General features: G+C 39.4%; 1 protein-coding gene across 3 annotated transcripts; it reads right to left on the bottom strand.

Annotated features, from left to right (window-relative positions):
• Positions 1–1,518: 1,518 nt before the first annotated feature.
• BEND6 (BEN domain containing 6) lies at positions 1,519–23,596 on the bottom strand. 3 transcript variants are annotated; one of them, XM_071741652.1, is made up of 10 exons: positions 23,425–23,596; positions 20,899–21,060; positions 11,029–11,257; positions 10,777–10,922; positions 10,197–10,295; positions 9,685–9,862; positions 7,810–8,027; positions 6,139–6,331; positions 4,232–4,370; positions 1,519–3,591 (listed from the first exon to the last, which is right to left on the bottom strand). In XM_071741652.1, exons 3-10 carry the CDS (start codon positions 11,222–11,224, stop codon positions 3,324–3,326), a joined length of 1,437 nt encoding a protein of 478 aa, XP_071597753.1. In that variant the 5' UTR covers positions 11,225–11,257; positions 20,899–21,060; positions 23,425–23,596; the 3' UTR covers positions 1,519–3,323. The 3 variants fall into 3 exon arrangements, with proteins under 3 accessions (XP_071597753.1, XP_071597754.1, XP_071597755.1); XM_071741653.1 differs by lacking the exon at positions 20,899–21,060 and having other exon boundaries at positions 23,425–23,595; XM_071741654.1 differs by lacking the exons at positions 20,899–21,060; positions 23,425–23,596 and adding an exon at positions 17,514–17,606.
• Between the last annotated feature and the right edge of the window lie 48 nt (positions 23,597–23,644).

Here is a 23,644-nt window from a genome sequence, read left to right on the forward strand (position 1 = left end):
TTCTGAGAAATGCAGATGATGTGTCCTTTGTCACTCATTTTGGGAGAAACAGCATGAGACTGCATTGCTCTGTCTTTCTGTTACTTCCTAAATTTCTAATCTGTGAGTATCTAGTCTGCAATCTAGAGATAACAGATGAGGAAAAGGCTGAGGTACTGAATGCCTTTTTTTGCCTCAGTCCTTAGTAGAAAGACCAGTGTTCTCTGGGTACCCAGCCTCCCGAGCTGGAAGACAGGATCTGGGAGCAGACTGAAGCCCCCTTAATGCAAGAAGAAATGGCTAGCAAATTGCTGCACCACTTAGACACACACAGGTCTATGTGGCTAGATGAGATCAACCCAAGTATATTGAGGGAGCTGGCAGACGTGCTCACCAAGCCACTGTCAATCCTTTTACCAGAAGCCCTGGCTAACTGGGGCGGTCCCAATAGACTGGTGGTTATGAAATGTGATGCCCATCTACTAGAACAGCTGGAGGGATGATCTACCTACCTGTCAGCCTGACTGTGCTGCTGGAGAAGGTTGTGGGTCAGGTCATCTTGAGTGCCATCATGAGCTAAGGGGAATGGTCTCTTCTCTTAAGTAACAAGTGATAGGACAAGAGGAAATGGCCTCAAGTTGTGCCCAGGGAGGTTTAGACTGGATATTAGGAAAAATTTCTTCACTGAAAAGGTTGTCACACACTGAAACAGGCTGGCCAGGGAAGTGCTTGTGTCACCATCTCTGGAGGTATTTAAGAGCTGTGTGGATGAGCTGCTTACTATACACAAGGTTTAGTGGCAGATTTGGCAGTGCTAGGTTAACAGATGGACTTTATGATCTTAAAGATCTTTTCCAACCAAAACTTTTTGGTCATAGTGCAGGGAGTATGGCTTTTCATTGAACCGTATAGTTGTGTGAAAGCTATTTATCTTCTTTTGTCCAATGGGATAACATCAGTCCTATATGCCAGTAGAAAGGAATGAATTGGCTTTTTGCCACTTGCTCTCTTTTTACCCTTTGGTAAAACAAAATGTCTCCTTCTTTACGTTATCCTTTTTGTCCAGAGCACCCATATCTTAATCCTACCACAAAAATCCTCCTCTACTCTTTGTGGTGAGCTGCCACCCATACCAGTTTTCCTTTGCCAACTTACCAAATTGTCAGAGTAGTAAAGCACATAGTATGGCATGATCTACAGTGTTCCACCAGGTACAAGGAGAGCAGCTGCCTATGTTTGGCTCCATGTACCTAACCAAGTGCTTCTACACCTCTCAAATAGCAAAACAGCTGCAGCTGCACAGCATCAACTGTGTCAACTCAGAAAGCCCTTGTAAGGTGGGCCAATGCCTTCCCTAGCTAAAAATTACAAGGTTTACAGAAACTGTTTTCAGAACAGTTATTAAAGAGAAAAGAAAGAAAGAAAAAAAAAAAGCAAGAGAAAAAAAAAATTACAGCCTTACATGTTACTGTGTAAAACAGAGATTGATGTAAGAAAAGGCCTAGAAAGCAGTATGGTATATAAACCAGAGCAAAGACATAGTAATATTTCATTTTATTTGATAGAAAGTTGCTTCAAAAATATGATTAACTATATACATTCTTATATGCTGTACATACAATTACATATACAAAATATACATAATAGCAAACATCCCTCTGTTACATTTTATGGGTAATGGTTAATAAGGAGATAGAATTTACATCATATTTCATACCTGCTTTCATCCTGATCCTATCTAAAAGGAACTGATAGACATGAGAGATGAAAGATGCTAGCATATCACTTATACCCCAACCCACAAAAAATTCTTCTACACAGTGCATTTTACTAGTGCATTGTTCTAGTACAGTTAAGTCTGCAGCACTTCCCTTATATATAAGGCTGCTAGCCTTATATTCAGATTTTTTTCCCCAGCATTCACCCTAATACTATTTTCCTAATTAATTTCTATAACTCAGATCTCCTGAGTTACAGAAATCCACCTCAAATTAAGCCAGCTTTCTTCAGCTTTATGTTGGTTTTTTTCTTCATCTTGATTCCTTAGTTTCTTGTTTGCCATGTGTGAAATAGATTTAACTATTAGTACTATCTGTTCTGGCAGAAGTATACTTAAACATAAAAGTTATAATCCAAGTGTTCTCTCCTTCCCATGCTACCAGCACACTGTAAACCTGGAATCACTCAGTGAGGAAAAAATTGTACTTACCCTCCTCCTCCTCAGGCAGCTACAGGGTGTGTGGCTGCCAACTGCTCCCTGGGATAAGCGGTGTCAGATCTCAAGAGGAACCACTCAGTTACTGGGATTTTTCTGGTCCCAGTCCCGTGAAGAATGCTCTACCTGTCCACCCTCTCTCTAAGCAAAAGGTAATGCACCAAAATTGAACCACAGGGAGTAGAAGCTGGCACCTCTGTCAAGAGATTGTTCTCCATCTCCTGACTGGAGGGATAAGGCACCCTTACCCTATGGACCTGATATTCATGAAACAAGGGAGAGTGAGAGTGGCCAAACCAGCAGAGTACCAGCAGCAGAAGCCTGTGAGAGAAGCCATGGCCTCCACAACCAAACAGGCAATGCTGGAGGGCTCTTCCCTGAGCTAGGAGGGAACACGGCTTCTTTCACTGCTTTCCAACATTCAGAGGTTAAAAATTAGCTGCTTCTTTCCTGAAGACATCTTGAGAGATGCAGTTTCATTGCTCTAAAAATGTTTTCTTCTTTTCAAGTAAATGGCATCCTTCAATGTTTTATTTCTTCTTGTCTGCTCATGTGACCCTGTGCTTTCTAATCCTGTGCTGACCATAGCCTTCATTTCACCAGTAAATTTTTCTATTCTCTTTTCATATCTCTGTATCTTTTTTTTTTATTAATATGCAATAGCTTTCTCTTAAAAAAATTTATTCCATCAGCTGTAAAGTTGAAAGCGAGGGGATTAAGGTTTCTCTTATACATCCTTTTGGTATTACTTTAACTAATGGCTTTTTTCTAACTAAGGGGAACTCTTCTTATATTCTTCAGAACAAGATTATATTTTTTGAATTACCATAGAATCATAGAATAATTTGTGTTGGAAGGGACCTCTAAAAGTCATCTAGTCCAACCCCCCAACTGAATTACTGCATAACATGCATATATTTAATAATATCTTAAAGCCAAAGATATTAATATGCCTTCATTGTTTTCTAGGCTGTGGGATTTTCATTTCTTTGAGAAAATGGCTCTTAGGCTTCTATTCTGCTTGCAGTATCTCTGTCCACTGTTGTTTCACCCATTTAAATATAATTTCTTTTTCATTTTACACTACTCCTTAATTTCTGCTTGAGCAGAAGGTATGAAATACCTTCTGTTATTCCTTGTCTGTATTCTTGATATCCTGTTCACAACCCTGGTTGGGAGAGGATGCTGGTGAGCTTCCGGTGCAATGAGACTCCACCTTACAAGAAGTGGGTTTGAAACACTCCTGCTGACCTTGTGTGGTGGGAGGTGAAGGAGTCAGATGGCTGTCACTTTGCTGAATTTGTGCATTAGCAGCTGGTGAATCATCATTCTGCTGGTCTTGTGTGCTGGGAGGCACAGCTGAAGAGATGATGCCCTGAGGAGCAGCTGTTGAACCACTGTTAAGACAATTTATAAGTCAGCTTGAGATATTAAGTTTAAATGTGCAATTACTACTGTTCTTAGTTTATGTCCAATGGATTTTGTTTATTAGGTAGTTAACTTTTTTTTTTAAACGATACATTCCCCTTTTCCATATTTCACCTTAGCCTAATAGATCTGAAATTGTGACTTGTCTGTCTTGTTGTATTTAACTCCAAATTCCTTCTTTTGAAACATAACCCTATTCTAGGCAAAGGCAGGGAAGGTAGGCATGCCCATAATAAGCAAGATATTATTTAATAATTCCTCTGCCCCAAGAATTTAGACTCTTCTGGCAGTAGCTAATTCTGTAGTTAGTTTAGCTCTTCTACGGTACTTTTATCAGTAGGTACAAAAGACTTGTGATTTTCCTTATCTTTACTTGTGGGTTAATTGAGGCACAACATGTGACATGAAATTGACTAATCTCAGGAGAGCCTACAGAGAATAATAAAGTAAATAATACCAAATAAAAAATAGACATATTGATCAAAGTAACTCTGTATGTATATATGAACTTGTATCTTCATGGTAATTCTAAGATTGCTTTTAGATTTTGTTACCAAAGGGTAATAGAAGGAATTGCACATTGCAGACTGTATTTTTTTAAAGACTTACCAGAAACTATTCTTCTGGAAAGCACCTGAGTTAAGATCTTTGCTTAAAATTGGCTTCTTGGTGCAATTGTTCAGTTTTTGTCCCATCATTCGCCTAATTAAGGCATCATCTGTGTTTGGAAACAACTGTTTTGTGATTCCTGCAAAATAAAGAGAAGATATGTATGAGGCATCCAAATCAGAGAAACCACAGATATATGATCTAAACCCCATTTATTGCATCTTCAACATTTCCAGCTACTTCAGCCTCAGCTCTAGTTACTTCGCTCTCTTCACTGACCACTTCAGATTATGCACATGCCAGCTCTTTTTTTATTTTGCCTTTCGTGCTGCTGTGCCTGCCCTTGGCAAACTCAAAGGAACTCCAGGCCCACAAGGACTTCTTGTAGTAAGTGATTTGCTAATCCTCTCTTCCTTTGTGCTGTTCTTGATTGGAGTCCTGTTCTTATCCTCACCAGTCCTCATGCCTCCAAATCTTACAGTTTTTGTTCAGTGATTTTCAGTTGTATGTAAAGTCTCCTTCACTAAACATTTTCCTTCCCTTTGTCTGCCTAACTTTTTTTCACATGCAAAAAACCCAACAAGACTCAACATCAGTAATGCATCTTCTGCTCCCCTCTTCTCCATCATCTTCCCTTTCCTTGTTTTTTTCCCCCTGTCATTTAATTTTGAACTTTTATAGTTTCCCTCTTCTTTAAAAATTCTGATCTACTAACTCATTTGCTACAGTCCTCAAACTCCACGGCATTCTTTTTTTCCTTCTTCTCTTGTATAATGTTGATACTTTTCTGTTTGAACACGGGAGTGTTTTTATTTCCCTTAACAAACTTGTTTGACTTCTCTATAGGCTCCCTTAAGTCACTGAATTCTCCACAGCATGCTGTATTCAATGTCTTGGTTATCATCTCTGCTTCCCTTACCAGTTTTGCCTAGAATTGTAAAATTATTTAAGTTGAGAAAGACCTTTAAAGCCATTGAGTCCAACCTTCTCAACCCATGAAATCTTTTTAATTTTTCTCATACATTGTTCTGACCTCATCTAAATATATTTTCACCATTATACACACTTTCCTTTTCTCTCTCTTGACTTTGGGCCTTTTTCTCTATCTAGGTTCTTAAGGAAGAGTTTTCTGTAACTGATTGCTTTTGAAACTTCTTGCCAGCTTCAACAAAGCTTGATCAAGGGACAGGAACTGGAACTCAGCAGGAAAGGGAACCAAGAGAACTGGGGAAGTCCAAGGAAATGGCAATTGGCAAGGGATTCTAGTAGAGGAATTTAGGCTATATTGTTCTAGTTTTTAGCTATATGTGTGTGAATGGAATAAAAATCAGGCTTCATATGCTCACAAAATACTGTCTTTTTTTTTAAAGCTGCTACGTCCATCTGAACTGGTTCTCCTTCATAAGGACCAAATGTTTTTTTTCCTTAAACCTCAAGCCTACAACTTGTTTGTTCCTCTGAGCACCGTTCCTGTCTTCCGTAGTTATTGTCTCAGCTTGCCTCCAGCACTGTTTTAAATGTCAGAATTTGTAACATTCACTAATTTCAGAATATAGCAATTATTATTTTAAATTTGATCCAAGTGTGTCCTCTCCTTGCTTTTCCTTATGCATTAATCATGCTCCAATTTTGACTCTTGCAGATTAACCTTTCAAAGGCTAAAAAAAATGTCTCACTGTACTGAGTAGCCAGTGAAAACTCCAAAATTCACACAATAGAAATACAACTACTTAGTGTTTCACTGCCAGTATCTGTAAAAGAGGGGTTAAAAAAGCATGTAGCTGAAGAAGGAAATCAGAAACAGCACATCTCCTGAGCAGACCAGCTGTTAAGCATTACAGCCCCTCCCTCAGACAAAGCCCTCTGTCAAATCAGTGACACAATGAATAATGTTAACAAGTCATCACCTATGATTTCCTGAACTTCATTCTGATTCATAGCTGGTTTCGCTGCTTTATCCTTTGAAGAGGAGGACTTTGCACCTGTCAGGCTGTGTGTAGCCATGTATTCATGTGTATAAAGTGCTTGCATCAAATCATTTATAAACTTCTGAGGTTTGCTCTTGTTACAAAGTGCAATCTGCCACTTTTCAATCTTGAACTGGAAGACAAAATTGGTCACAGGTGTAAATATTGTGTTTTTTTATAAATATTATATAGTATTAACTCTGAAAGATTTTCTTTTTTTTTAAAAAACACAATTTCAAAAGTAATCTCTGCAAATTGTATGCTTAAGACTTAAGCACAAACTCCACTTGCATACCCCTCAACACTTGCAACTATAGAAGCAGGTTGATTTTTCTTTCAGAAGCAAGAGTGGGGCAGACTAAGGGCCTCATTCATCCTAGCAAACACTCCACCAAGTGATCCTTATTACTCACTAGTGGAGACAGGACATGTTCAGACATATCTAAATCCCTCTGCTTGTGCTCCATGCAGGCTGGCTGTGGTCCATTTCTGGCATGGATTCTGTACAGCCTCAGGAACATGGCACCATGCCTAAGCTAATATTGCTGCCTGTGAGCAGACATGCCCTAAGAACTGTGACATCTGGTCCTGGGCTGTGAGAGGGACCTCTATGCACACCAGTTGTACAGCCTAACTATCTGAAACCTCCTGATGGGCAATTTTGAACTACCTCTACTAAATAGGGCTAGGTTGCTTATAAAATTAGGACTTTTTATTTCTTTGGAGATCTTAGGTCAAACTTTGTGTTTTCAGATATTCAGTCAAAAAACACCATGGTAATTCTTAGTAGATTTCTTCAGTTTTCAGGACTGCATGACACTGGATATGAATCATTTCCACTGACTAGCATGACCCAGGGTACAAGAATCCTTATGCATATTGTCAGTTCAGAAGCTAGAATTATTCTTTTGGTTAGGTCTTTATATTTTTCATATACAGCCTCCATGCCTGACATTTCTCAGTTATACTGCTATGATTACACAGAATAGGGGAACATCTTTATCAAATATCTATCTATATATATGTCTATGTCTTTCTATTTCACTGCTGGCCAGTGCCTGGTACAAGAGCAGAAACATACCATTCTCCATTTACTTCACAGTTTAAATAGATTGATGATATTTTTCTTAGATTATCTCTGAAACACTACGATTTTCCTTTGGCACTCGAAGCATTGGTTTAGAAGTTATTCCTGCATCTCCCTTTTTTCTTAATTCATCCACATTCTGCCCTTAGCCACAGGTGTGCAAAGCCACAGAAACCAAAGTGAGTGTAAGAGCATATTTAATTCAGCACACTTAAGTTTAGAGTTCTTCATGGAAAGAGCCTTCTGTACAAAAGGAGCTCATAAGTCATATCATCAACTGAATAATGATAAAATTATTTTATCTGCTGGTATATTTTTGCTGGTTATTTTTTGTTATTTAATTTAAAAGCCCCTTCTTTATTTAGTTATGATTATTTAACCATAACATTCTGCTTTTTATATTTGCTATTCTGTAACAGTAAAGCTTGTACTATATAATTACTTGCTTGTACTATATAGCTTGTACTAAAAAGCTTGTACTATATAAACTTAAATTTTATGTCTAAAATTTCCTTTTAACTGACCTGTTTTTCAGACTGTTGCTCCTCATCTTCCACATTCAGAGTAATTGGTGAGCTTGAATTACTATGCATAGCTGCATATGAATCTGCTAGTGGGTTGTTAGATGCTTTCCAAACAGCATGTGAATGCAGACTGGACGTAGATGATGTCACTCCCCCTTTGAGCAGTGCTTCAGCCATCCCTACCAGTTCCTCAAAATGAGTCACTGCCTGTGGCAACACTGAAATCAAATGGAAAGTGGTAGGTAAAAGTAATTGGAGGTTTCAGACTCTAATTACATGAGGATGCATATTTTCGTAATTAGATGCCTGTTGTACTGAAAAAGTGTTAAAGTTGTCAGCAAAAATGCCTTATGTAGTTTTTTACTATTCTCTTAGAGCTTTTCATGCTATTCTGCTGTTCCCAACCATGAAAATCTGGCCTGTTTTTAGAACCATAGAACTGGCTGGGTTGGAAGGGACCTCAGAGATCATCAAGTCCAACCCTTGATCCACTCCCGCTGCAGTTACCAGACCATGGCACTGAGTGCCACATCCAGTCTCTTTTTAAATATCTCCAGGGATGGAGAGTCCACCACTTCACTGGGCAGCCCATTCCAATGTCTGATCACCCTCTCAGTAAAGAAATTCTTTCTAATGTCCAACAATACATTAGAATAGGATAGATCAGTTCTCTGCAAGACTGAGAGGAACCATTAGTTTATACTCACCATAGCATTAATCTGGCTATTTCTCTTTTTGCTTTTTGCTAATTCAAAATCTCTACAAGTTTGCAAAGCTACTGAGAATGGGATGAGTGATGTTATGTCTAATTTTATTTTTTGCTTCAAAAAAGTTATTTGGATTGCATACTTTTTTCCTCTCTTTTCTTCTATAGAGAATATATTTTCAATGGTTCTTTATCCAAGTAACATATTTATTTTCAAATATAAACTTTTATTGAATCCATTAAGAAGAATCAATTCAGCAGAGTTAAAATGATGCAAGGGCTGGAAGAATCATCAAGATACAGAATCAATGAACTATGGAAGACATAAAAATGGTTAAGATGTGAGACAAATGCACCCACATGTGCAAGAAAAGTTGTCAGACTAACAAAATGTTAAAAAATAATATTCAGAAAAGTGGAGATGAATTATTCAAGTGAAGATGAATAACATATGGAACAGTAGCAGGTAGGCAATTAAACTGATAAGCATGTGCAAAATCATATGACAATAAAAAGAGGGATACTAGGTTGTCTAGGGATGCTATGACATAGCTGGGCAAGAAGCAGCAAATCCTCTTTACACCTTATTAATTCACTTGTGTTTGGAAATCCTGGATTCAGTCTTGGTTGCCCCAGAGTAAGGAATAGGGAGAAGAAGGGCCTCAGAGATGATCTATTAGTGATGATGGTATAATTTAGAAAAGAATGAAATGGTTCATCTCTGGGAAAACACTGAATTAGTTGTATCTGGAACTAACTCTGATGATCAATAATGAGGCATTACTAAAGTAATTAGAAATTAAGTCATTCCAGAATACAGAAGATTCAGTAGATCTAGAATAACTTACTAAATAAGACCAGGTAAACAGATCACTGGAGCATTTGAGCTTAAGCTGGTGGTTATACACAGCATACAGAAAGGTTTTCTTGGGAACAATGAACAGGATTTAGACAGATTTTTCCACTTCTAACTCTGACTGCATAACCTCCATGTAACACAGCTCTTTCTATGAGCTGCTGGAATTAAATGTTGCCATGTATCAGAGACTTTGATACTCATGGTAGGCCTTGATTGTGTCAGATGCTTTAGCATCCATAATTCCCATCCAAACGGCCTCTTATAAATCAAGGTTTTCATGACCTTTTCATCAAAATACTTCTGGCTTTACCTTGAAGCATCACCAGGGACTGCCTGAGGCGGCAGTTTTCTCTCATGGTGTCTGTCAGCTTCCTCTTGAGACTTTTTATTTTGGCACACAGTTCTACCTTGGATAGTTGAAATAAAGGCTCTTCATCATCACTGCTACTTTCACTGTACAGAAAGTTACTTCCTGAATATGTTTCTCTCTGGAAAACCAAACAAAACAAACCCCAAAATGTATTATCCAGAGCAACAACATACAATTAAAGCATTAGAACTGGTGTGAAAATATCTGGCTAAATCATAATATTCTCCTTGTACACAGAGCATATTAACAGACTTGGTGCATTTTAATAGTAGCTGTTACTGAACACAGATATTTCCATTCCTATTAAAATTCAAAAATAAATGTCAAGGTACATAACCATTAGGTACTTCTCTCTGTTCTCCATTCACCAATTTTTTGAGATATGCTCTCTTGGAACCACTGACTTCACTAAAACAAAAGCCATATGCCCCTCTAAACAAGATGAGACTTACCTGTTGGTTAATTAAAGATGTTTCAAGTTGACTTAGGATGTTGGCAGGAGCAGATGCCTGTAATGATTTCTTTCTTTTTACATGCCTCATTATCTTCCCCTGTAAAAAAGAGCTTATTAGTGCCTCTGCATTCCTATAAAGCCTTTCAGTACAGTATCTCATGGTATACTGTAAAATTTTATTCACTCTGCACTTTATATTCCTGATTAGTATTTTTTAAATGTATTTGTGATTTTTTGTTAAGACTTATGCTTTCTTCCCCACCTTTTGTCACTGCAGGTCTCAGCACAATCCAAAGCTCAGAAAAGCTGTTCCCTTCCCTATGCAGTGATAAAGTTTTTGTCTTATGGGAGAAAATGTAATGGAGCTATAGAGCATCAAAGTCTTGAATAACACCTTCTTTTTAAATAGCAAAGGAAAAAATCTGTTTTTTTGAGCTGAACTACCATGTTAAGATTGTTGGTATTCCTACCTTTACTATATATGTGTCGTATATTATATTGTGAAGAGTCAATTGCTATGGTCTATTTCATTCCATTCTGTGCATATCAATATCAGGCACCTAAAGACAGAAACTTACCTGTTCTTTATCCATGTCACTGTCTTCACTTTCTGAGAATATCATTTCTATCCTTTTCCTCTTGCCTTTTCCAAGGACTTGTATTTTTGTAATTTCATCTGCTTGTAATATCTTCTGCATCATTTCCACCAGCTCTTGGGGGTCATCTGAAGTGATGGAAAAAAAGCCCAGAGCACAGAAAATCAGGTAGCAATACCTTAGAACTAGATTTTAAAAGTTCATATTAGCCAAAAGCTCTGAAACTGCACTCACCACTCATATACACAACTTTCACCAGGTACTTTTCTGTCTTTCTTTCTCCCACAGGCCAGTTCACTAGCACGTGCTCATTTGGTTTCAGAAGCCTTTCAAATTCATTGTCATCACTGGGAAGATCCTGTATCCATGAAGTTTCTCCAATTTGCAGTGAATTATCATTAACAAAATCAAACAGTGTGAATTTTTTCATTTTTAAGTGATTTTCCTGTCACACAGACACAGCCTGAAAAGGCATAGGAAAATAGCTGTTACCATGTCATGCCACAGGAATATTACAAAAATACTTTAAAAATCCCCAAGCAATTCTCCTATTCCTGGATTTTGGTAATTTATGTAAAAATATCCTAGATTAGGTGGTGATAACTAGCCAAGCTGTATCTCCCCTGAAAGATGAGAGATGGTCTTTTCAATACATGTACATCAGACAGCTGCCTCCAAACTATGCACAGGAAACATCTTTGATTCACAAGAGCCCTTGCTTCTACATTGCTACCATGCTTGATCTACCCCATCTCCTGTCAAGGACCTCTATTACAACTGCAGTTGCTCCAACAGTTGAGCCTCTGACTAAACAAGTAAAATTGTGAAAACTTTCCATAGAAGAAGAGAAGGTACTAACTCTACATGCTAGTTAATACTAGGGATGTGTGAATGCCAGGGCTGTGTTAATCAGCTCAGGGGCAGCAAGACATACAATAGCAGCCACAAAAGCCCAACACAGAACAGCCCAAGACAACTGACTGGATGAGGTATGACACACTCTGGCAGTGGAAAACTTGACATACAAAAGAAATGGCATGCTGAGGACTGAAAGAGCTGGGCTGCCTCATGCAGAATAACAGCAACAAGGAGAATCCAGACCCAAATGTACAGCTAAATCCTTTGCTTGCATAAAAGTATTTTTTAAAGCAAAGGACCATTTCTGGGCTTTTTAAAATGCTGACATTCCACACTGGAAGAGGGGAACAAGTCATACTTTGTGCTACATTTTTCTAATTAAGCTGAGACTTCTGGTATCTGAAGGGTGCCTACAAGAAAGATGGGAAGGGACTTTTTACAAGGGCATGTAGAGACAGGACAAGGGGTAATGGTTTTAGAGACGAAAGAGTGTAGATTTAGCTTAGTTACTAGGAAGAAACTCTTCAGTGTGAAGGTGGTGAGGCACTGAAATGGGTTGCTTGGAGAAGTTGTGGCTGCCTCCTCCCTGGAAGTGTTCAAGACCAGACTGGATGGGGATCTGAGCAACCTGGTCTAGTGGGAGGTCTCCCTGCCCATGCAGGGGGTTGGAACTAGGTGATCCTTAAGGTCCCCTCCAACCCAACCCATTCTTTGGTTCTATTAAACTCTACTAGAAATATAACTAGTTCATTAAATGCTTCCATTAGATAAGTTATTTTCTACTTTAAAATTATCAAGTTAGATAAAATCAATAAATAGAAAATCTGATTTTCTCAAGCCTCGGTCTTCTTTCAAGCAAACATAGTTTGGCCTGTCAATTCATAGAGGTGAAGTAATTTTACAGAGCTGCAAGCTCATGAATTCCCAGATGTGACTCTGATTTGTGATTTATTTGGCCTCAATCAGTCAGAAGCAAATCTAGTGCCTTGTGCAGAGGCTGTCAAAAAGGTAACTCAGAGCTAAGAAAAGAAAGCTACATGGAGCTTTTGTCAAAGTGAGAAAATCTTGGCTGCAGTGCTCTAAGCAAGCAATGCCAATTTGTTTGCAGAAGACCAGCTCACTACTATTCACCATGTCTGTGCTACGTCTCAAAAGAGCTGGTTTTTCACAGGGGTGAACTTGTTAATTGGCAAAAGGCAGCTGTGCTCTTGTCAACATGTTTACTGACACAATTAGGCAAGCAGTGTAAGACATCACCATTAGAAAGCATATTAAATAATGCTTTTATGCAGGATGTATTGAATGTGAGAGCAGTAGGTTTGTTAAGTACTGCCCTGCTGAAGAAAGGAGACTGTGTTTGCAAGAATTCACATTAATTTTCTGTAAATAGAGTTGGAAAGACCAGGAAACATTCATCCCATGTAAATTCTAGAGAGGAAAGTGCCTGATGGTCTATGCTTAGCATGAATCCTCATTCTGCCGAGGCCTCATTCTGCCAATGATCCATGCTGAGTGGATCTTCACACCACAGAAAGGGATCATTCAACAATTTAAAACATCCTATGCATGCAGTCACATTGACCATCCATGGCTTTCCTTCTTTCTCAAACTGCTTTTGAGCACACACCACAGTTAGCTCAACATTTCTCATCTGACATGAAGGTGTTAACTTCTACCCCTGATCAACCCAGGAACAACAAACCCCACCACTGAGTTCTTTGAGTCTCAAACCAAGTACTTTTAGCTTTCCTTTCCTTGGCCCTTGGCAGCTGCAAGCTACTTCATTACCCTCTTAAAAGTCCACATAAAGTCTGCAGAATTGCAGCAAAGTCAGAACTACCAGTGTGCTAAGATTAACAGCTGACTGACTTTATATTTTTTTAATGTTTCCCTGTAGTCCTCTAACAGTTTGTATGTTGTCTCTTCTACTGTATTGAGACAAATATTATCAGAGCCATGGAACATGCTGTCAGTCCACACTTATACAAGGTTGGCAAGCCCAAGCCAGCCTGGCATTTCCAGGGACCTGCTGAAAACACAGGCTGTTCACAGCATGGAGGTTAAGTGATGATTCCCCACACCTCTGAGGCTATTCACATATATGCTGTGCTGATTGATCACACTGGTAGCAAATCCTACAGCTTTGGGAAGGTACTGCTATTGTGTATATGTTAAACAGCTTAATGAAATCAATGGATGTGGACTTCTGAATGCTTGGAACCCACAACAGCAGCCTGGTGCCACTGGTAGACTCTGTGAACACATGGCTGGATTTACACCAGGCAAGCACCTGGATCCAGGGAAATCCATCACTCAAACCTAGAGACAATTTCTACCATGGTCATGTCAGGACTTTGAGCAATTTGTCTACATTACCCATGAAGTTCTTTTCAGCTGTCAAAATTCTTGCCTGTGGTGGGAGGATGTACTAGTAAACAGTTAAACTGATTTCACCAGGAGTCTTAACAGCTGCCAAGTTAAAATATAAGCTACATAGGATGCTGAGCAAAATATGCAATGGATTCCACAAAAAATCATGGGAGTTGTGATGGGACTGATCAATTTCTTTATATCCTTGCAGGAGTCTAAAAGCCTCCCAGCAGCTTTCTGAGGCTTGTGCTCAGTCCTGCAGTTGTGAGACAGCAACAGAGCCTGGCCAGGTGACATCTTTGCTGCGGCTTTGCTGGGCATCAACTCAACTGCTTGCTATAATAAAATGACAAAACTATTGCATTGCCAAAAAAACCGAACAGACTGCAATAGTTGATTGTTAGTATTTTTCTCTTACGGACCTATGGCTTCAGCTCCTGCAGTAGACATTAATCAAACTATGTCCTTTCACAGAATTTATTGTGACAATCCATGGGCCCTGAGGATAATTCTTAACTGTCTGCCAGCATCATCTCTAGCCAGTGATTAAAGGGAGTGGAAAGGTAGAACAAAATGTCCCTAATGAGGAAAAGGAACAGTTAAGTACTTCACTTACTGGAAGAAAAGTCCTGCGGTGTTTTCTCACCCTGTTCTCCCAGTGAAGTCAATGTGAACTTTGTCTGCGTCAGGACTGCTTGCACATGCTTCCTTCTAAAATGCTATATTTGCCAAAACAGATCAAAGGCAAAATATTTTGTATCATCAGGAAAAAATACATCTTGGAAAGTGGGATTAATCTTATCAAACCTATACAGCCTCAAGAGTGAGAGGTTGTCTAGCCATGTTTGGCTCAGTCACCACAGAGAGAGGTGATTCATCTCACCCTAAGACACTCTGAAAAGACAGCAGATGACTTACTGTCTAGGAGAAACTATTTCTCTCTGCTGACTATTCAGTGACTGTACAGGGGTAGGTATGTCTCCTTAGAGAAGCTGGCTGGGTCCAACACATCCTATATTAGCATTTTCTATTTTTGAAGCTGTAGGATACATTCCAATAGACCTTCAGCTATAGGGAGCCAAGGAGATGGAATATGAAGTCTGTTGAAACGTATCTGTTTCTCCATTTAAAATCTTTCTTATGCAATTCTGCAAATCATCAAGTAAGATTTCTGACAATGAGCACTTTGTTCAGTGGTTTAATTGGAAGATACAGAATCATTCACAGACATTACCCTGTGTGCAGCTACTAACCACAGAGGGAGAATTATATGACCTTTGAAAGCCACTTATGTTTTGCAAGTTACTTAATTCTGCTATATTCTCCATTTGAAAACACTAACCACCTATCTGAGAAGTCTATAAGAAAATTTTATGATTTATCACTGTTCTAAGACACAAATTTGTCTTTACTTTTTCAAAAAGCAGGTAATTTGTAGAAGGTGTAAAATAAAAAGAACGAAGCCATTTAATTTTAAAGAGGAAACATTAATTGGACTCTTAATTTTTACGAACATGTTAACACCTCACATTCTGCACAGATGCTCCAAATTTGTATACAGAACATTGTTACTATGCAACCCAAAATGACAGAACAACAACACCAACAACAACAAAAAAGAAACACCAAACCACAAAAGTCATTTAAAGACATATATCACCCCTTGACTGACATAGTCTGTTCCATTCAGCCAGAAGGCTGGCAGATGGAATGCTGAGATCATTATTTCCCTTTCCTTTAAGTAAATGCAGTATAGAGTATTACAAACTGAGATTGCAGACCACTCAATTGATCTGATTCTACTGTGGCTTAAAATAAGGCTTCGCCACTGATTTCAGCAACGCTAGAAACTGTACCAAAACTGTGCAATACAGATCCATGATAAAGCACTAACATTTTGTATTGTATAGTCTCTAGGTTCAGCCTTCAATAATTCACGTTTTCCTTACAAAAAAACCTCCACCTTTACTGAGCTAGAAATTAACCTGTCTCACTCCAACTATTTATTTCCAATCCAGCATAATGAGTGACAGCCACAGATTTCATTTGTGTTACTTTGACTATGTCGTTTTATGTTGAAGTTGTCAAGACATTAAATACAATGTTGGTGTAAAACACTTGCACTACAATTAAGTCTCAACATTCCCATTTCTCTGTAACAAATTTCTGTTGGAAAACATGACCATATTTAAATACTTTACATACCCTGTTGTGGGTTCTAATCTTATTCCCCTGAAACCACTGTAAAAATGACTAATGGTCTGCAGTGGAATTAGGCACTGTTAGAAAAATGCAGATGTGTTGTTACCACTGAAAAGATTTACAGTGATATCTTAGTCATTTTATGGGGAAATATGACTTAAATGCACAAATCTGCTGCTCTCAGCTGAGAAATACAGAGTACAGATTTTCCAGAAGCATCAGTATCACTGTGTTCCAAATTCAGCTGAGAATCTGGGGGAGCATCTATCTGAACATTACTACAACTTTCAAGATTATAAATGCACAGAAATGATCCCATTTATCTTGCACAGGAAGGATAAAACATGATTTTCTTTACTGATATCTAACAGCTCACTTCTTAATTGTAGATTGCTATCCTGGTGTGATTTAGCTATGAAATATTCCAAGACACTTTCCAAAGTCATGATAGTCATAATAAAGCAAATTCTTCTGGCCTTACACAGATTGTCTTGTTGTCTTTAAAGCCTTGGTAGTATTTAAAATCCACAGGATTATACACAGAATTTGGCCCATACCTTGTTCCACACACTGAAGTCAATTAGAGCAGCCAAATGAATGCATGAAGCCAGTATTATTTTTCTCAGCCTTGAGGATTCCAACAGCTGTCAAAGTCAAGACCCTGCTGAACACAATTGAGTGATTTACCTGATTTCAAATGCTCTAGGGCTCAGTTCAGTTGCATAAAAATGAACACAAGCTAGAATCTTAAATACCATAAACTTTGTCTTCTGAGGGGCATGTGTCTCATAGAGGCTCTACACCCTCTTAAGGGCTCATGAAAGTGGCTACTAACACCAGGCACCTCAAAAAGTGTCTAGATTTAAACATACAAATTTAGGGAATTGAATTGTTCTCTGGGCCCCAATGGTTGGACTGAGTTTAAATAGGTGCTTATGTACCTCATATACCTATAAACCACATACATTTTTAATCTGAATTTTAATCCCACAGTTAATGAAAGATCCCCATAAAGAAGACAACAAGACGCCAAATAACAAGATGCAGGAAGTTATGTTAATTCTGCATCACAGATTAATATCTCTATAAAATAGCTATTTCACAGCTGACAGATGGAAAACTAATACTCACTTGGATTTGCTTATTTGCAAATGCCATGCTTAACAAAATGTATTAAAATACAGACCAGTAAAAATCAGTGTATGTATTGAACTGAACGAGATATCTAAGCTACAGGAATTTGCAGAGTCACATGCAAGCTCTTTCCATGCAGTTTAATATATCCTTACTCTTAGAGCACTAAGTAGCCTGGGAGGAGAAACAATTCAGCATGGAGTGGAGTCCAGCACTTGGCCATACTCATTCTGATCTGGGTTGAATAATTCAACACCACACATCTTAACAGCTCCTAAATTATAAAGGTTTAAAAACACTGATGTAGTCACTTATTTTATCTAAAGTCGTTTACAGGAAGGCAACATCATTAGGGATGCAAATCTGTGCTGAGGTGCAAGAACAGTGCACTTGTTCTGTAACATCCCAAGCAATCACATGCCCTCTTCTTAAAAGGCCGAAAAAATATCAGGCATACTTTCCATACACAACTAAGGTACTTTCATATTGGACTTCTTATAAAAACTCACTGATCACCTGATGTGAGAGTTTATAGAAGGAGACATTTTACTCTTTCTATAAGGTGGTATACACTATTCTCTATCTTTTGCCAAACTGTGCTGCCCCAAAGCACTACTATCAGGGACATTCTTCCTTCTCTTCTAGGAACACACAACAGAAACACCAGCTAGGAAATTCCAGCTTTGAGGTATGGTCAGTATTTAATAATCTAGTGCCATCTTAACTCTTTCTTCTCATGTCTTTTATTGGCTGTCATAGGTGAGTGATGACAGACTAGAAGCCATGCCTGGTTAGTACTCAAAGTGTTTGCTCTTCCACTGCATGTCTCTTCCTCAATTACTCTGGTTTTGTGAAGTGCACTTGATGTCCAGTTACCAAAAAAAATCTGCATTATATAAAGTTCATGAGCAAGAACAAGAGACATAAACATTGTCCTCCTACTCCAGGGAATATTAGTGCAGCTAGAAGTAGTTCTGCACTTAGGAAAACAGACAGAAAGGCATCTTACCCGCAAGGATAACAACCTCAACCCTTATTAGAGCTGTTTTTCCCCTCTCTTGTAAAATTAAATGTCTTTTTAGTGTATGTAGCTCAATGTAAATTTGTAAATAAATATAAGATCTAAAATAACAGTATTGTATATTGGTCTGAAACAATCCTTAAGCAACTTCCCATTATATACATAAAAGAGTAATGAAGTGCAATTCTCTCTGGGATGCAAGGACACATTCAGATTGACAACTGCTACATTAAACACTGCCAAAAATTAATACAGAGCAAATTTCAACCAAGGACAAAGGGGCATATCACTGCTGTAATAATAATAATGAAAAAAAAAAAAAAAAAAGCTGTAGGAGCTTTAGCAGCATGTTTCAATCTAGGCTCAAGATCAGCCTCTCTTTCTGCAAAGTCAATTTATGCCCACAGAACTCCTGCCAGCATTTTTCCAGCAGCACTAAGCTGGGAGTGCACAAGTGCATGGCTCATGCTCCATTTGATTTACATTCAGGCTAATAAACAGAGGGAATCAAATCATGCAAGCTGTGAGAGTTGATGAACCTGCAAAATAAGGACAATCACCCCTACATATATAAAGCAGGCAGAACTTGGTTTCATGTGGTCACCTCAGACACCTGCAGGTGGTAAAATTTTCCATTCATGGAGGGGTCTAGTCAGGAGCACTGGAGTCACACAGTTTGGTCTTGGGTAATTCAAACAAGCATTACAGTTCAGCTTCTCTTTCCAAAGAATCTGAAATAATATACCTTTTTTTCCTAATTTCAAGCATTTTGTGAGAATTAACTAACGCTGGAGTGCTTTCCAAACATGCAAAGTGCTATATGGAGCAAAGAACTGAACAAGTTTTGCAGAACAAAGGTTTGCAATAACCTTGCTGAATTTAGAATACATAATTTTATGTAGCAGGTTTGTAGGGGTTTTTTGAAATGTGATGCCTGTATCAAGCTGGAAACTGTTATTCTTTCAGCTGAAGAATGTAGTTCATAAGGTCTAATCATCTACCAGAAATCTGCACAAGCATCCTCACGTACATCACATTGAAACTGCTAAAAGCACACTTAGGACAGCACGTAACCCATGAAGTAGAATATTGAGGGGGAAAGTGAATTATTTAATTGAATTAATTTGATAATACTCATACTATGGTATTTTCTATATTTACTTTGCTTGCTTCTTTGGGTTTTACTATATTTACTTTGGGTCCTCTTTGATCAGAAAAAAACCCAAATATTTTGTTAAGAAGTATTAGATGATTAGAGAGCCCTTCTAACCAGTTAAGCAGTCATTTTAGCAGAATATTTTACTGAATTATAATTAATTAGTAGAAGCAGAGTCCTTAAAGCATACCAACATACCAGTGAAAGGACATGATCTTACCATTTCACTTAAGTCAGCAACACTTGAGAAATCATATAATGTATCATCTCCTGTTCTTATGTCCACATCATCAGATCTAGCATGTGACTTTTTGCTGTTGGCTCACTGATACAGGGAGTCTTACAATTGCAAAATGAGGCCCACCCACAAAGCCTGAATCCATAGAAGCAGAGAAGTGCCTTTGCAGAGTTGTGGTGTCCTTGAATCCAACAGCTCACATTGGGAGAGGTCAGCAGATCTGCCTTCTCCACTCAAAACACCATCGTGTTTTCTTTTTGTATTTTTTTTTCTTTCAGCCTAACCCATGGTACTCAGCCAGGATTTTAAATTTTGTTTAAAAAGAGTTTCTGAACCTCATGTAAATTATAAAGGAATATGCAGTAGTCCGTATACTATACTACAGTTCTGCATACAGGACAAGATGAAAGGAGGAAAGTATCTCAGTCTTCAGCTCAGCTGGGCAAGATGGATAAGACAGAATAAGTTATCATGAGAGACTGGCTGAAATTGTATTTTATATCAATGCTGCCTTGTCTCCCTGAAGGAAGGCTCCTGTTGCTACAACACATGCTTTGCTCAATTCTTCCATTAAGCTACAGAACTTTGACATAATTTCCATGCTGTTCCCCTCCCTCAATTAACTTAATAAAATAGGTAAACAACTGCATTCAAGAGTGACTGCAACCCGAGAAACAGGAGAGGACTCCTGTCCATTTCCACTGCAAACATTTGCTGGTCGCCTCTTTTCTGCGGAGTTTCTGAATCAGAAGTTGCCTTTTTTATTCCTCTGCCCAAGTACTTATCACCACCTCCTCCCTCAGCATTGCTCAAGTAAAAGGCTGTTTCTGAGCCTTCTGCCAAAAACTTCAGCTATGTGTGTGACTTTGTTACTGTAATCCCCAACAAAGCAAGCATCTGCAGGACGTTACTTCCTAAATTCTTACATCTCCACAAAAGTGTGGCAGTATTATCCACACTCTGAAATGGCAGCAGTAGCCCTTATTTATTTCAGGATCTTAGGCTGCCTTTTCAGCTTATAAAACCCTTTTGGACCTGCTTCTGCCTCTCAACAACTTAGATTTCTTTTCTGACCTACCCTGCCATTCCACACTGTTGCCACAGTCAGTCTCAAGACTTTGTTACCTTCTTTTACTTCCTCTTCTCTGAAATAGCTTCACCTCCAGGATTCTCCTTTTGAGGCCAATTTTCAGCTGAGAGGCTTTTTTTTTAACCTTCTCTCTTCATTCCTTTTCTCTTCTCTCTTTATCATCCTTATAATTTATGAAAATTTCCCTGAAAAAGAATCTGTAAAGAAGCTTAGATTAAAAATACTATATATACAAAACTTATTTTAACTTGTATCTTTTTTTTTGGTTGGTTGGTTTTTGGGCTTGTTTGTTTGTTGGGTTGTTTTGGTTTTTTTTTGGTTTTTTTTTTGCGGGACACCTACTCACAAATAGTTTGCTTATTGTTATGTGAAACAAATTCAGCAACTTAAACTTTATTCACAGTGGAAGTAATATTTTAAATGTACCTCTGCAATACTTATCAAATGCAAGATTAGTAATGAGAATATAGATAATATATCTATATATAGATATATTAAAATAAAGAAATAATAATTATAGAAAGAAATAATAATAATTAATAATAATAAAGAAAGCCATAGCAGCAGTTTGGAATACATGTGAGACAGTTGACTCAGAAGCCTGGAGCAGTAGCTCGCTGAAAAATCATGCATGTCAGCATTTCTTGTAGTAAATCTCTTTTGTATTTAAAAAAAAAAATTAAGCCATTGTCATGAGATTTATTACATTCTTTTGGCAAAATATTATCCTCAAGACACCGGTGAGATCTAAGTCTTAGAAGGAAAAGGCTGTAAACCCTAAACTAACAAGCTAAGAGACAGAGAATCGCCTCTCAAATGTTTTCTATGCAGTGCTACCTGAGACAATGCAAAAATCACTGCCCCCGCTCAGCTCTCTGCAATTCTGCTACATTTCCTCCACCCTCCCCTCCTGAAGCAATAAATCAGTGCAGAGCAAAAGGTGTCGAAAAGTTTCCCGCTCCGGCCATGTACTGCCCTGAGGCACTGCAGCAGGGCAGCGTGGTGCCAGGAGGGATCACACCGATTTGCTTCATCTTACAGTGAGGTAACATGAACCGTTTGAAAAATTTCCAGGTATTCTGCATTAAATCCATTTTACTGCAGTGTACTGCGGTAGTAGGAAAGATTTCAATATTGCACCACGTGATGCCACACAACCTGAAGTGTTTGTCAGTTCCCAGGCAGGGAGGGAAAGCTTTACATTAAAGCCCGCAATGTAGCAACTTTACCTTTTACAAAGTAACACGACCAACGCCTCGCTATGTTGGTGTATGTTAAGAAATGATACAAAATTCCCAGAATAAAAAAATTACAGCCGTAAAAGCCAACATATCTTTTTCTTCCTTTACTTAGCTCCCCCAATTCAGTACCAAGAGAATCTTTTAATGAAAACGGATTTCTCTAGCAATAACAATACAGCATTAAGATGTTATTAGTTCAGCGATGAATGAATTTTAGTATCATAATTTTCCTGTGCTCACCTAAGCTACCACAGATATGTTTCCTCCTTTGCCCTTCCAGCTTGCATATTTTGTAGTTTAATTTATATTTGCACGTTTTTCTCTGTAGTTTTATGGCAGTCATACAAAGCAGCAACTTTTCAATGTTATTCCAGTATTTTCACAGGGATTTTCATTATTTATATAAAGTTTCAGAAACGTTCCTCTGATTTATGTGCTCACATCAAAGACGCATGAAAAGTGCATGAATTTTGCCTCGAATTAACTTAACTTTCCCCCAGCAAACACAGTATTACAAAACAGTACCTAGATATATTTTCAGCAACTGATTCTGTGTGCGTGTGATTGGTAGTTCTAGGGAGTTTGGAACTGCATTTCCAAAGACCTCTGAAACAGCCTTTGGAAGTAGGGAGTATCATCAGAGTAACAGCTACAGATGCAGTAGCAGTGACAGAGGTGAACTCTTGTCCTTAAGCAACCTGCACACGCCAGGATTTTTGTGGGATGTGCGGCGCAGCAGCTGCGGGCAGGCGGTGAAGGAGAGGCAGGGGAGATGGCATTTGCTGCAGGGCGCTGCAGCTTCCTGCAGTCAGGGGGTGCATTGCTCGGCACCCGCTTTCGCTGCAGCCAGCCCTGCACCAGCCAACTTCTCCGCGGCTTTCGTGTAGGAAACGTCTTGGCGAGCGTGCAAACGACATCGTGCAAACGACACCGGGCCCGGTGTCGCGTAACCCAGATGAAAGCCGGTGCCGACTCCCCCGGAGGCAGCTGCTGCCTCAATCCCAGCATCGGAAGCACGGCTCAGCGCGACACGAGGACCCTTATCACCTTGTCAGCACGTATCTCAATAACACTTCCCAATCCCTTCCCCCTGCGACAGCTTCGCCACGAAACCAACCGCTGTCAAAGCCCCCGAACCGGGGTCGGCCTGCCCAGGAAGCCGTCCCAGACCTCACTTCCCCGCCGCCCCAGCCGATGGCCACCGCTACCCCGCGCTTCACCGATCTCCGCCCTCCTCGGCGGCGGGGGCAGCCCCTCTCACCCCAGGGTCCCCGGCCCTCGCAGGGAAGCCGCTCCCCCCGCCCCTTCACCCCCCGGTACCTCGCAGCAGCCATTTTCCGCCTCCCTCCGCAGCGGCTCCAGCGTGTGATGTCACCGGCCGCCCCGGCCGAGTCGCGGCAGCGGGAGCGGGCTCCGCCGTGCTCCTTCCTCCTTCCCTCCCGGAGCCCCGGAGCCCCGTTCCCGTTCCCTCACCCTCCTCCTCCTCCACCTCCTCCTGCCGCCCCGCCCCTCCGCTCCGTGCCCGCTCCGGCTGCCATGC

The sequence above is a fragment of the Heliangelus exortis genome, chromosome 3, assembly GCF_036169615.1.
Source record: "Heliangelus exortis chromosome 3, bHelExo1.hap1, whole genome shotgun sequence".
NCBI lineage: Eukaryota > Metazoa > Chordata > Aves > Apodiformes > Trochilidae > Heliangelus > Heliangelus exortis.

What these genes read in the sequence shown, in the direction of transcription:
- BEND6 (XM_071741652.1), bottom strand. Translation starts at nt 11,224, where the DNA reads ATGAAAAAATTCACACTGTTTGATTTTGTTAATGATAATTCACTGCAA. An exon ending in GTGACATGGATAAAGAACAG is followed by an intron (nt 10,296 to 10,776) that starts GTAAGTTTCTGT and finishes TCTTTTTTACAG; the next exon opens with GGGAAGATAATGAGGCATGT. An exon ending in AGCAACAGTCTGAAAAACAG is followed by an intron (nt 6,332 to 7,809) that starts GTCAGTTAAAAG and finishes TTTGTCTTCCAG; the next exon opens with TTCAAGATTGAAAAGTGGCA.